Source organism: Macaca fascicularis, chromosome 4 (assembly GCF_037993035.2).
Source record: "Macaca fascicularis isolate 582-1 chromosome 4, T2T-MFA8v1.1".
In the NCBI taxonomy this organism is placed as follows: Eukaryota; Metazoa; Chordata; class Mammalia; order Primates; family Cercopithecidae; genus Macaca; species Macaca fascicularis.
The window spans coordinates 10,549,849-10,564,526 of NC_088378.1; the positions used below are offsets into that span (position 1 = coordinate 10,549,849).

Sequence of the window (14,678 nt, forward strand, 5' to 3'; positions counted from 1 at the left end):
TGCCAATTTTAAGCACAAATGATAGAACCTTCTACTAATGTAACCAAATTGCAACAACAATGAAACTAGATGATAGCTAATATTTTAGAGCACTAGATGCCTTTCGGAGCAGGTTGGATTATAGGAAATACAATTCAAGGGCCATTTGTGGAGCATGAGCAGCCACTACATTGGAACACTGTTCCAGGCAATGACCTCCTAGAGAGGTGGATGGAGCACACTGGCCTTTTGTCCAGGAGGTAGTTTCCAGTCATGCCTTTGAGCCACCATGTTCCCGCTGCTGGTGCCCAGCTGTCCTTTCTGTGCTTACCTTGTGGTGATGACACAAGGAATAGCCGTTCCCAGCACACCAGGGGAGCTCTTCACGTGAGCTGACCTTGGTTTCTAGAGTAGTGCAAGCTTTGAGGACCAGGATCTTTGGAAGGGGACATCTATTCTGTGTGTAACCACTAAGGCAAATGTCACTCATTGTCTTCCTCATCCTCCATTGTACTACTTCCCTCAAGAAACCATCCAGAAGGAGCCACATTCATCAATGCTAATTGGTTCACCCATTTTAAAATGAACTGTTTTAGGACTGCTTTGGTTGTATGAAGAAATTTTCCTTTCCTCCCTAGAAACTAGTGGGAAATGCCAAACATTCTCTACTGAATATTTTCTTTCTTTTATGTTTTAAGGGAAGAAAAGTTAACCATTTTTTCTCTAAAAAGTCACTGCTCCAGCTTTCCTAGAAGTTGTGCAATTGATGTCTTCCCATCCTAGGAGATATGGTACTAAGGACATATGCCCTGCATGAACAAGACCATATCCGCTCTCCCAAGCAAAACGAAGCATGTCCAGTGTTCACGCACCTTTCATTTTCCCTTTATGCCCACACATATGTTCATTTAGCACTAAATCATCCTCCTGTTTTCCAGGGGAATTATTGAACCTTTCTGAATATATAATTTTTTAGTAGAAAGAGAGGCATGAATGAGGAGGATAAAAGAAGAGAATCAAACTCAGTAGACTTCTGTGTGTTCTCTCTAGAGAATAGCCAGGTTAAAAAAAAAAAAAAAAAAAAAAGGCTAAAATTCATTAAATAAAACAATTGCCCAGGAGGGCAAGCGTAAGGAAAAATGACTCAAGAATCCAAACCATTTCTGTGAGTCTGGAGTTTGCATATTTTGACTGCGAACTGGCCAAGAACATCCTGGTGCACTTCATGTTTTTCCCACATGAGAACCCTTGTAGCTGTCACGTTAACAGTTACATAAGGCAGTGAGGAGGCCAGGGTTGTGCTGATGTGGGAGGCCACTGTCTGCTCTGGAGCAGAAGGTTTGTCAACACGTGTTGTTTAGGCTTTGCTTCTTTATGAAGGCCAAGAAAAGGGGGGTGGAGACTAGGAAATGCATTCCACTCCATCTTTCAATGAGCATGTGGTACTGGGAGGGGAACGTGGGAACAAAACCTCAGATTCCCTGGGTGCCGGCCCAATGGGACCATCTCCTGCCACTCCCAGACTGCATAGAAGGCCGCCTGCTACCTAGGAAACAGCTTCACTATCCAGGTTGGGTTCTTTCATTGTAGGTTTCTTTTCATTGAATCAGGATTGCTCTAAAATTGAGTCCCACTGACAAATTCAAGGGCAATTTGGGTTTATAATTGAGGCAAGGTCTGTTTCATGGAAAAATCCAAACAAAAACCAAGAGACCAAATTAAAACACAAACACACACACACACACACACACACACACACACACACACAGACTCCTACCATGATAAACATATGTGGTTAACTCAGATAAATAGCCAGTCAGTTCAGTAAAACATTCAGAAAACACCAAATTGCCCCACTTGTGGAGATGTGGTCTGTCCTGCACGTTGACCTTAATCTGAAAGACTCCCAACTCTTTTCCAAGCAGTAGAGTCCAGTACCAAACTATACTGGAACAGAGATTTTGTTGAAATATGTAACCAAAGAGAAGTTGCTACGGTATCGCATGGTTCATTAACTAAAAAATGAAAAGAAAAGTATTAGGAAGTATGAATAAATATATACGCACACAAAAATTCTTGATTCCAGTAATAAGCTAAATTCATTTTGAGGTGGCCATAGACATCTTTTGGCAGCAATGACCAAAACCACAGGGCAATTTAAAAATGAGTACTGAAACTAAAATTGTCTTCCACAGAGTTATATGAGAACAAAGAAAATGTTTTCTTCTGAATGTGGATTTGGTCAAGCTACTAGAGATTATTGGGAATAATACCTCAATTACTGAAGAAAGGATGAAGGACTTAAACAAAACTTTATATGTCCTCTGAATGGATAATCTACTCTGAGTTCTGAAATAAAGTTTAGTGAGAAATTCTAGTAGAAATGTCTAAATTAAGATACATGAACTCACTTTTCACTTGAAGAAAAATAAAAGTGGAAGACAAGTTTCCAAGTTCAAGAAGACGACTTACCCGAACTGCTAGGTTTGTGGCCATCCTAAATAAACTCAAATTAAAGATGGCAGACAGATATGGATAAAGAAAGGTCTTTATTTTCCAGACATTAATGAGCATTCAGAAATTTGGGCTAGAAGCCGTGAGTCTGAAATGAGAATACAGCCAGAAATACTATTTCTTCTTCCAGATTTCCATTCTTTAGACCATGAAAAGTTGGGTCGAGTGGAGGGAAAGCTGATTAAAGTGTTTGCTGTGAGACAATTTTAGAGCTGGTTTCTCCAAAAGCTTATCTGTATTCTCCCCAGGGGCTGGCGACCTACTGCTGACGTCAGGAATGACTGAGCAGAAAAGCCTTTCTCGTGCTAAGTACCCAGTCGCTGGAATCAAGTCCAATGGGTCTTTAGATTGGAAATACTCACGGGAGGATCCTCTGTTAATATTTGGAACTCAGTTTAGGGATTTGAAATTTATTCTTGCCAGTCAGTCATGACTGACATAGGACTATAAAAGCAGCCAAGTCTGCAGAAGGCAAAAATAAAATGTGTCTAGAATATGAGCAATTCATTTTCAGTCTTGCTGAGAACAATTCTAAAGCTTCAATCAGGAAATTATATCTATAAAATAAAACTGGTTAGACAAGGGAGAACAGTCTATTCTTGGTGCTATATTTTCCAGTATATGAAAGTATTCTCTACAAAATAGTTTTATGACTATCTGACTAGTTACTTCTATCTTGATTTGGACACACAGCCTTGAATGCTTTCTGGGGTCATTCTGAATGCAACAGACATGAAAGTCATACCAATCAATCCAGGACCACAGAAATCTTCTAGAGTAAAGTATATATAGATCATGAAATGAGACACACTTAAGTCATGCATCTTTCTCTCTGCATTTCTAATTTCATATACAATGAATATTTCATTCATTCCTAGTCCACATACGATGAGAACAGAAGACTTCATCTCAGGGAGCTACAATTTTATGTTACATCCAAAGTACCAAAGTAAAATAGAAGAGTAACGTCTCCAATGTTTGCGATTTTTCATTCTTCTTAAATTATACAATTTTGAGGGCAGGAATTGTGTCTATTTTGTTCACCTCTCCATCCCCCTCCTAGTTCAGTGGCTGGCAATGAGTCGATAGTGAATAGACATGTATTAAGAGGTAGCTATTGTACAGATCCTCCAACTCTTAGAATATGTTAACTCCATGTAGCTGATTGAATAGTGTCTCCCAAAATTCACGTCTACCTGGAACCTCAAGCCTACCACATTTGGAAAATAAGGTCTTTGCAGATGTCATTAGTCAAGGTGACACAAGCAGAGAAGAGAATGTCCTGTGAATACGGAGGCAGAGAGAGGAGTGATGCCAAGGAGCTTCAAGGATTGCCAGAGAGGCATGAAGAGACCCTCCCTCAGAACCTCTGGACATAAGCACCCCTGGATGCCTTGATTCTAGACTCCCAGCCTCCACACCCTTGAGAGCATAAATGTCTGTTGTTTCAAGTCGCTGAGTTTGTGGTACTTACCACAGCAGCCCTGGGAAGCGAATGCACTCAGGGAAAACAAGAGAGATGTAAATAGGTGGTTGCTGTTTATCATCAAACATTCCAACATGTCAGGGGACTTGCACATTGTGTGTATGTGTATGTGTATGTGTATGTGTATGTGTATGTGTATGTGTATGTGTGTGTGTGTGTATGTATGTGTGTGTGTGTATGTGTGTTCCGAATATTGGCATTCCCATAATTTTATTCAAATAGGGTCTACCTTGTGTTTCAATAAATCATAAACCTTCATTTAATTAATAAACTCATCTGTAAATGTCTGACTAGTCTGACTCCCACTATATTATCCATTTCTTGGCTGGTCCTCAGAGGATTCTTAAAGAAAGACAGCCTTTCTTGTGCAGACACAAAAGACACCTGGAGAATCCAGCTTTCTCTGTAATCCCCACTTTGCCCCTCCTGGAAGAGGGAAATGATGAACTTGCTCTACTTCGCACATTCCCCGGCACGTGAAGCCCTCCTCTTCCCAGTCCCTGGTGTGCTCTAGGGTAAGGATCTTCTGGGTGCCGCTCACCACACATCAGGAGTCACGGCACCCTCTGCTTCCTTCTGGCCTGCACCCCATCTACCGGGATGGAGCCCTGCGAAATTTAACTCTGCAACATCCCTGAAATGAAATGACCCTCTCTCATCTAGGTCTGACTGCCCCAATTGTAACTCCTGCTCTCAGCATCTTCCCTTGCTCATAGCCATCTCTAAACTGCTGCAGTTACACCAAGCTCACTCATCCTCTGAAAGCTCACAGGACCACGTGCAGGGCCATCATGCTGGTGACAGATCATCTCTCAGGCTCGTTGCCTGGATTCCAGTCACAGCAATGAACCCTCAGTTCCCGAATGCACAAAGGTGTTTCATACTTCCGGAAACTCTTCTCTAGTTTGGAAACATCCGTCCTCTCTCCCCCTGATATCTGGCACATTTGAGTCTTCACACATGTTTAGTTCCCACTGCTGGGAAACTTTTCTTGAATCCCCTTCTGGATTGATCACTCCTCCCCAATCTATTTTTTATATTTCTAAATCTTGTAAATAATTTAGTTAGTTTCTAAATCTTGCAAATAATTCATGACAATAAGAATCGTGACAGTATTAAAGTATCTGTGTCCCTTAATAGATTGTGAACCATTCGAAGTCAAGAACTGCTTTCTTCTTCTAGTGTAACCTCAGCGTTTAGCGTGGTGCCAGCAGCATGGCAGAGGCTCGGGATGTAAGTTAAACAACATCAGAGATATCACAAAAGTCAGTCACATAAAGATGATTAACAGAAACCACATCACTATCAGCTAGATCAGGCACAATATCTGTTTCATTCATAAACGATCCTAACGATTGAGAAAAGAGAATCATCTACAGAACCAATCTCTTATCTCCAAAGTTTTTACACTGATTAAGCAAAAAATGGAGGGACATCATGAAAGCTTGCCTGATGCCAAGACTGTGATTCGATTGCACATTTCCTAAGAACAAGTGGCTCCCTACACTTGATTGTGGATTTAGGTGTTTTCAACTCCTTTGGCTGCCAAGCAGATGTGGGGTAAGATTACCTTCTGGTAAGAATGCAGTGACAAGGCATGCCACCCCCGCCACTATATTGCTTGCTGCAAAGGGGAGGCGTCGTCCAAGGCGCTCAATGGTTAGTAAGATCAAGAGAGCTCCTGGCAGTTCCACCACTCCCGAGATGAAAAAGTCTATATAGAGGTTGCCTCCTATAATTCCCAGGCGCATGACAAGTCCTTGATACACCACTGCACTTGTGAACCTGTAGCAACATTGAAAGACACCAGAGAACAAGTAAGAGATAACTTCCAGCTGATTTGAAGAAAGGGATGTGTTGTAAATTTAACGCAAGCTTTCAAATCCATCACAAGTCAAACTTACCAAGCAAACATAAGAATAAGTGTGCATTTCCTCATTTGGGGAGTTCTCACCAGATCTAAAAAGGATGGATTACTAACTTCCTCATCTGTAACAGTGATCTATATAAGAAAAGCAGATTTCAGTAGCAATAGACAGCAAAAACAATAACAACAACAACAAAAAACAAAACAAACAAACAAAAACACCTGCATAGCATAGACTTGTCATTAACCAGAATCAAATGATCTTACTGAAGTGACTAGCGGCTTTCATAATATGTTAAAACCTGAGAATTAAAACACTTCTGCTCTGGCATTTAGAACACATCAAATTCACAAAGATAGGATTGCTGCACTGAGAATCTGTTCTTAGGATAATTTCAGTACTTTATGTTACACTGGTCTGTGTGTTCTAAAGTAAAATACACATGCATATTTATTAAATTGGGGGAAATGAGAGTCAGGGTGGGTGAAGCAAGTGGGATCCAACCAATTTAGGGTTTCTTTATAAACTAAATCCTCAAATCTGACTTTCACAAACAAAATAGAGCAATGTTAAATTTGAGAGCAAGCACCAAATGTATTATTTTGCTTTTGTCCATTTATTGTAATCTAGTATCTTTTTGATCCGGAAAAATTCAGCTCATCTCTATCTGGCCATTCAAGAAGTTGGTCTTTTCACTTCAATTCAGTAAATACTGCTATTGGCCAACCACGTACAAGACACTGAAAAAAGCGAAGCTGCAGAGGACACCCCCGATCCCCACACCCTGCCTCTAGTCTAACATGCGGAAGCATCAGAGCACGATCCCCTGCAGTGACCACAGCTCCAGTTTCCTGCGCTTATCAGTCTCTTACCTCTGCATGGAGGGCTCTTTGACCTCCTCAGTCCTGATTTTACCTCCCCTGGGAGGCCTTTCCTAGCCTCAGATAGAATTGATGGCTCCCAAATTCTGCCTCTACTCCCTGGACCTCTATCCTAGAACCTGCACAACAGCATTCCCCTGCAGGTCTGGAGCTCTTAGAAGGCAGGGAGTGCATTGTCACACCAAGCAAAGTGCCTGGTGTTCAACAACTGTTTGTATAACGACTGAGTGCTGAAGCAAGAAGTCAAGTGCCCTGGTTATATCTGCTCTTGGTGTTGTCCTCGGTTTCTCTGCTCCTATTAAACAGAAATGCTGGCTACTAACGACAAGGTCCCTGTGGTCTATTTGTACAACGCCACATTTGGCCCAGATTGAATGAAAATCTAGGCAAATTTTCTCCAAAGCTTTGAGCCAAAGTCTCTCTACCAGTAATCACACAAATTTGACTTAGAGCATATGCACACCGATAGTACCTTGTCAATCATAGATTCTAAACAGTAAATTCAATAGATTAACCAAAGCTTGATATCTTCTGCCTATCTTTGCTCCAAGGAAAGACACACACACAAAAGTAGACTGCAAAATGAATGCCTTTGGTCACTTTCTTTTCCAAAGTCTTCACAATCCTGTATTTCTTTTATACCAAAAATTGGTTTTCTACATTTTAACATCTCTTAATTGGAAGGTGTCCTACAACTGAGCTGATAAGAGAGCAATGTGTCCTAGTTTAAACAACATGGTTTCCCTTACTTAGTGGTACATAAAATGACTATGTGTCTTAAAATCAATAGTGTCTAGAGTCAACAAAACAATAGTTGCCATGACAATCGCCGTGGAAGACTGCTGATTGATTCCACCGTCCATTCTTCCCTTCCCACTTTTGAGAATACATAGAATTTTAGTTGGGCATATGGCAGCCTAGTGAGAGTCATTTTTTCTATCCTCTTTTTCAACTGTGAGTGGCACTGTGATAAGACTTCAGCAATGAGGTGGTTGTGGGGGTCATGTTCTAGGTCTCAGCATTTAAAAAGGTAATAACTTGCTGCAAGAAGATGCCGGCGAGCTTCAACCATACAACCTGTGTAGACCATGGTGGAGATGCAAGACAAATGGAACTCAGGCCCTGAAGGGCCTCATGGAGTACAGCTGCCTCGCTAGAGCTGGGCTGCTCACCTCTGGGTGGGTGTGCTAGAGATAAAAACACTTTTCCCTTTTTCATCACTGTATTTTCAAGGACTTTGTTTCATTAGCAAGTTGACCTGGATCTTAACTAATATAATGTCTATGAAGATGACCCCTGAGCTAACCTTCTAAATTTGAAGACCCCAATGAGGGATTTTTCTGTGTCTACCTTAACCTTTGCTGTTCAAAAAACAAGTCAGGAATATCAAAAGTGAAAGACAAGAACTCGATATATTACAAAAATATATATTGTATAGTTTGTTGCCGAAATGTTTTCTACAATTCATTTCTATGTGTTAATACATTAAAATGGCTGGTGTTTATGGAGTGTGTGATATTAGATTCTGGACTAAGCACTTTACATGGATTATTTTAAGTCTCATCAAAGTTCTATAAAGTTAGTACTTTTGTTAATCTTACTCTATAAATAAGGAAAACAAGGCTTAGGACTTTAAGGAGTGAATAGTTGCCAGGAATTCAAACCAGGCAACTGATTGGTGAGCCTGTGCTCCTGATCCCCACATGGCACTGCTGAATATATTTCATTCTGGAAACATTCTTGATAGTTGATGGTCACATCTAAACATTTTTAAAGAAAGACACTGTGCACTTGACCTAAAACTAAATCTTTAATTAAAACATTATTTTATGAAAAAATTTTGACTAATTTAGATTTTAAAGATTTTTAAATTCAGGATTAAAACCACCCATCCTGCGAGGACAATGTTCCTGCACGAAAGCATCACCACCAACTCATTCCCATGAGTTTTTCCTTTTACTGAGGGCTTTTCCACAACTCAGACTTGGGGCTGCCGGGCAGTGTTAGTCTCAGACTCTTCTCTCTCCAGGGATTCCCTGACAGGATCCCTTGTCTACATATCAACACCACTGTCCATTCAGTGCACACAGGTGGCAATACTTTTTTCTTTGCTTTTCAAAAGAAATATTCACAGCAATTTATTATTGGCTCTCTTTTATTTCCTCTTCAGTCTTCTGCTGAGAGCTATGACTTCTATCCACCAGCTACGAGTCTGAACAAATTCACTCTCACTCAAGTTTCCAGTTCCAACATCCCAGAGTGGAAGGGAAATCCTACATCACAAATTTCAAGATCTCTGGTCAGTTCAGGTAGATAGTTTGACTTTTAAAAAAAAAATTTAAAAAAATGTTTTTGAGATAGGGTCTCTCTCTATCGCCCAGGCTGGAGTGTAGTGGTGTAATCATGACTCACTACAGCCTTAACCTCCCTGACTCAAGCAATCCTCCCACCTCAGCCTCCTGAGCAGCTGGTACCACAGGTGTATGCCACAGAACCTGGCTGCTGCTGCTGCTTCTTCTTCTTCTTCTCCTTCTCCTTCTCCTTCTTCTTCTCCTCCTTCCTCTCCTCCTTCCTCTCCTCCTTCCTCTCCTTCCTCTCCTTCCTCTCCCTCTTCTTCTTCTTCTTCTTCTTCTTCTTCTTCTTCTTCTTCTTCTTCTTCTTCTTCTTCTTCTTCTTCTTCTTCTTCTTCTTCTTCTTCTTCTTCTTCTTCTTCTTCTTCTCCTCCTCCTCCTTCTCCTCCTCCTCCTCCTTCTCCTCCTCCTCCTCCTCCTCCTCCTCCTCTTCTTCTTCTCCTTCTCCTTCTCCTCCTCCTCCTCCTCCTCCTCTCCTTCTCCTTCTCCTCCTCCTCCTCCTCCTCCTCTTCTCCTTCTCCTCCTCCTCCTCCTCCTCCTCCTCCTCCTCCTCTTCTTCTTCTTCTTCTTCTTCTTCTTCTTCTTCTTCTTCTTCTTCTTCTTCTTCTTCTTCTTCTCCTCCTCCTCCTCCTCCTCCTCCTTCTTCTTCTTTGTAGTAGTAGTAGTAGTAGTAGTAGTAGTAGTAGTAGTAGTAGTAGTAGTAGAAGTAGAGACAGGGTCTTGCTGTGTTGCCCAGGTTGACCTTGAACTCCTGGGTTTGAACAATCCTCCTGACTCAGCCTCCCAAAATGTTGGGATTACAGGCATTAGCCATCATGCCCAGCCTAATTTGACATTTAAACACATTTGTAGATTTTTCAGTTGTTCATGATTTTTCATTTTTTTTTAAGTGATAAAGAAGCATCTCTTGCTTTCATGTTGGCTCTGTAGATAATTGCCTTTCTCTGGCAAATCTCCAGTCACTCAATGACCACAGAATTATGACATGTTAGATTTTGGCAAGAAAATAAAGATCTTATGTATTAACCTAGAGGTTGGCAAACCTTTTCTGCAAATGGCCATCTATTAAATGTTTTTGGTTTTGTGAGCTCTAAGACCTCTGTTGGAACTACTTAACTTTACCATTGTAGTGTGAAAACAATCATAGACAATACATAAATGGGTTCCAACAAAACTTTGTTTACAAAAACAGGTTGCTTGCATGTCTGGCCTGCAAGCTGTAGTTTGCTGACCCCTGAACGAGAGACTTAGTGCTGGAGCAATTTGTACAGATACTACTATCATTCCCATTACAGAGAGAAAGAAGTTGAGGTGGAGGAAAGCTATGTACTTTACCCAAGGAGGACACACAGACAGTAAGAAGACGAACCAGGAGGTTGATAGCAAAGTCTGTATGTTTAACCATTATGCTGTAATGTGTCTGCAGTATGTAGAATATAATATTTATTGTTTAAAAGTATGCCATATCATTTCATTAATTACTTTCTTCTTTTCAGCTACAAATATTCTCTGAAAATTAAAAATTAAGCCTACATTGGAAAGCCAAAGCGGACATATCACGAGGTCAGGAGTTTGAGACCAGCCTGGCCAACATGGTGAAACCCCGTCTCCACTAAAAATACAAAATATATCTGGGCTTGGTGGTGGGCGTCTGTAATCCCAGCTACTGGGGAGGCTGAGGCAGGAGAATCGTTTGAACCTGGGAGGCAGAGTTGCAGTGAGTGGAGATCTCGCCATTGCATTCCAGCTTGGGTGTCAGGGGAAGACTCCGTCTCAAAAAAAAAAAAAAAAAAAAAAATAAGCCTACATTATTTTCGTAGCAAAAAAAGCTCACTTTTAAAGTCATGGACTTAAATTAGACACAGTGTACCCAATCGTTGACTTCCTTCTGTTTCCTAACAGAACTCTCACTACACTCTCCCACACTACCAATTCACGTGTTTACGGGTGCTGACTCTGCTTCCAGTTGCAGGGGGGAGGCCTGATTAGTTTAGGGAAATCCTATCCTCCATGTCAGTGACTGGGCACGTGACCCAGTTTGAACCAATGAGAAATGGGCATACAACCCAATTCGGGCCAATGACAAATGGACTTCTGGGAAAGTCCTTCATTGCTCTTAAGTCAGAAGTTCCTGAAGAAATCTTTTCTTTCTTCCTTCAAGGAATAAATGAGGAGATTGTGGGCTCAAATACATCTTAGCAGTCATCTTACACCGATGAGACAACAAGTCTTAAGATGAAGCTATCCTGTCAGCAGAGTGGAGAGAGGGGAAGAAAACCATGGTTTAATGAGATTGTCGAGACCCTGGTCTGGCCAACCCTGAATGCTGCTGTTACTAGAATTCCAGACACATGAGCCAGTGAATATCTTTATTGTCCGAACCTATTTAAGTTGGTTTTCTGGTTACTTGTTGCCAAAAGCAGAATTATGTGAAGAATCCAATCCAGAACAATGCTTTTGCTTTAGTAACTGAATATTTTAGGCAATTTCTTTTTAGCAAATAGTTAAAATAATTGCTTCTGTACTCCAGTCCACTCCATAAAAATACCTGTTATAAGTCTTAATTTCAAATTTTTAAGAGTTAGAACAGAGTGGTAATATGATCTCTGCTTTTTCCAGACCACAAGTTTACTGCCTCATATATACCCTCTACCAAAAAAAAAAAAAAAAATACTAGGTGTTGATAACGAATTAAGGGAGTCAGGACCATGAAACCAATCTTCCCTGTCCAGTGAATGAAAGGATTAAGAGTACTTCCAAGCAAGTACATATTTTGCTACATTTAAGGACAAATCCAGCTGGTCTTTGATTTACTAACATCTCCACAATGACGCACATATTCTGAAAGATGACCCACTTTCTAGGCATCCAAAGGCCTTGAGAGACTTAAAACCATATCTTGGGTGGAATTCATCCAGGAAAATCTTGGCAACTCCTGTGCCGTGGCGGCCGCCACTATTATTCTTTTACAATAACTTCTAGCTCTATATCTATGCTGAGTTTCTGTTGCCAAAGGGTTACTAAATTTTGCCCGGTCTGAGTCAGACACACAAAAAAACCAAAATGCTATGCCAGGTTTAAAATTAAAAAAAAAAATTGCTTTATTACTCACATACCATTTACATGCACTGTATGATATTTACATATAATTTATGTACAATAAACTCCAGCAATTCTAAGTGCACGCTTTGAAGACTCTTGACAGATATATAGTCTTACACCACTACCACAACCGTGGTACAGACACTTTCCATGATCCCCAAAATTTTCCTTGTGTCTCAGTGAAGTCAGTCCCCTCCACCCACTCTGGGCTCTGGAAACCCAGATCTGCTTTCTATCATGACAGTTTTGCTTTTTCTAGAATTTCATAGAAACAGAATCAACAGTGTCTCACTTGGCATCCCATTTTGTCATACCTTTTGTGCCATCTAAATGGGGATGCTAGTTTTGATTTGAAGCAAAGGGAGAAAAGGGTGATGTTCTGGGTAACACTAGCTGTTCGGAGGCTTGTTGCCTAGTATCAACACACTACTCATAGGAAAAGGTATTGCTCAAGGTTAAACTGCAGAGGTTAGTTTCCTTGTAATTATTTAATGAGCTGAATTTCTACTTGCCCTATTCATCGCTTTGATTATCTTTTAATTCTGCCAAGACTGTGTTTTCCATCAACAATGATGTACTCTATATTAAAAGAACACTTTATTCATCTTTCTTTGATTAATTCAGCTCTCTTTGCAATTCTTGCTGGTGAAACATTTCTTCAAGTTGACATTTTAATTTAAATTGCCAAAGAAGAGAAAGACATTATAAATAATCATCTGTTATAAATACGGTGTTCAGAACTCCCCACATGGAGTACTGGTCTCAGAGTAAAAAAAAAAGACAGTCAGGGTCAGGTCAGACATGTGGTATTCTACTCAGAACATTTTTTTACTAGCATGTTATTTAAACTATTTGAGCCTTAGTTTTCTCATCAGTAGCAGGAGAATAATAATATTCAATTTTATTATTTCAGTATTATTATCAAATATTATTCATTTATCAAATCACACCTTATTAGTTTTGAAAATTCATTTAAGTAACCCATCTATATAGATACACAGATATGTGTACATATACACAGATACATACACGTGTGTGTATATATACATATATGCAACTATATACACACACACACACCTGGCACACAATATGTCATATTCAGTAACAGAGGCTGTCAACGTTAATATTGTGTTTTATAACATTTGAGAGTTACTTTATTTCCAGGTGATAATTCACCCAGCAATTTTTCCTTTAGTAATTAGTAGCTAATGCTTTAATACATAAAGGGAGATGCTTTTAAAGGTCCTCAGATAAAGAGAATGGTTGCTCTGCCTTATTTTTTAAGAAATGGATTTCTTTTTATGTTGAATTTTCTTAAATATACCAGATGTATTTAATGTTGATTTGGAACTGCGGATCTACCAGGATTAAGGCAGGGTAATTTTTCATGAATGTGCACGCTGGCAAACACCACGTACGGAGCCTTGCAACTCAAAGTATGACCCACAAGTCAGCAGCGTCGGTCTCTCCTGGGAGCCTGCTGAACAAGCCTTGCCCCAGATCTAGAGAGAAAATCTGCATGTTAACCACATCCCCAGGAGGCTAGCATGAGAAGCACTAAGAGTCAAGGAACAGTAATCCCACCTCATCGGTTCACTCACATTGTTTACTTCCAACTGGGGCTCTGGGTGCAGAAATGTGAGTCCTCCCAGGTTTAGGAGGGAGAAATACATTTACCAGCAGGGTCTACTATGGGCAGCGGGAAGGCGACAGTGTTTGTAGCTGCTTGTCTAGCCTTGTGATTTTGTCTGGTTGTTCTCAATAAGAGACTTCTTCATCAGTTGTTGTATTTCACAAGGAAAGATGACACCGATAAGAAAGAAAACTTATCTGCTCTTGAGTCTAATACTGTGATTTATTCGGTGAATGTGTCATCACTAGTTCCCTAAAGGTTCTGCTCTCTAGAAACGTTTCATCTCTAAGAAGTCTGTGTCAATAAAATGTTATTTGAGGTCTTTGGGCTTACCGATTGGGGGAACCAGAAACCACTTTCAAAAGTTAAAGTATCCATTGGTCTTACAGACAAGCATCAGGAACCAGAGGGCCTGGTGGGGCTGGGAGGAAGCTCGGCAGTGACAGCTGAGGTGCTCATGTCCTTCCATCTCACTGCCCAGTGGATAATAAGCTCATTAGTCAGAATAGGACCAGCCCAGAATGGCCAGGAGTAAGCATGTCATGTTACAGAGCTGTAGCCAGCTTCTAGGGGAAAATAGCACTATCTGGTACCCATAAAAGAGAATTTTCCAAATTACCTGTAGTACTGTGGCAAGTTTTGAAAACCTGCTTATCCTTTAAAACAAGAGTAGATAAAATATTTACCATGCAAGAGCATTTATGATGGAGAAATATTCCGTATTAAAATTATCATGAATGTTTGATATTTATTAAAGTAGTTAAAAATAAATCCCAGGCCTCTGAACCAGTGCTGTCTAGTAAGAATATAATGTGAGCCACACACGTACATTTACATTTTCTAGTGGCCACATTAAAAAACATA

At 40.4% G+C, this 14,678-nt stretch overlaps 1 protein-coding gene across 4 annotated transcripts in view; it reads right to left on the reverse strand.

Annotated features, from left to right (window-relative positions):
• The window catches only part of SLC22A3 (solute carrier family 22 member 3), a 101,168-nt gene that overhangs the window by 10,604 nt on the left and 75,886 nt on the right, over nucleotides 1-14,678 (reverse strand). For all 4 annotated transcript variants that reach the window (XR_012433298.1, XM_005551500.4, XM_074036790.1 and 1 more), the window contains 2 exons: nucleotides 5,884-5,981; nucleotides 5,550-5,764 (listed from right to left, as the gene is read on the reverse strand). Coding sequence is in view for 3 of the 4 variants with exons in the window: in XM_005551500.4 (XP_005551557.2) it covers nucleotides 5,550-5,764; nucleotides 5,884-5,981 (313 nt within the window). In the remaining variant the exon portion in view is untranslated. The remainder of the gene's footprint in view (nucleotides 1-5,549; nucleotides 5,765-5,883; nucleotides 5,982-14,678) is intronic.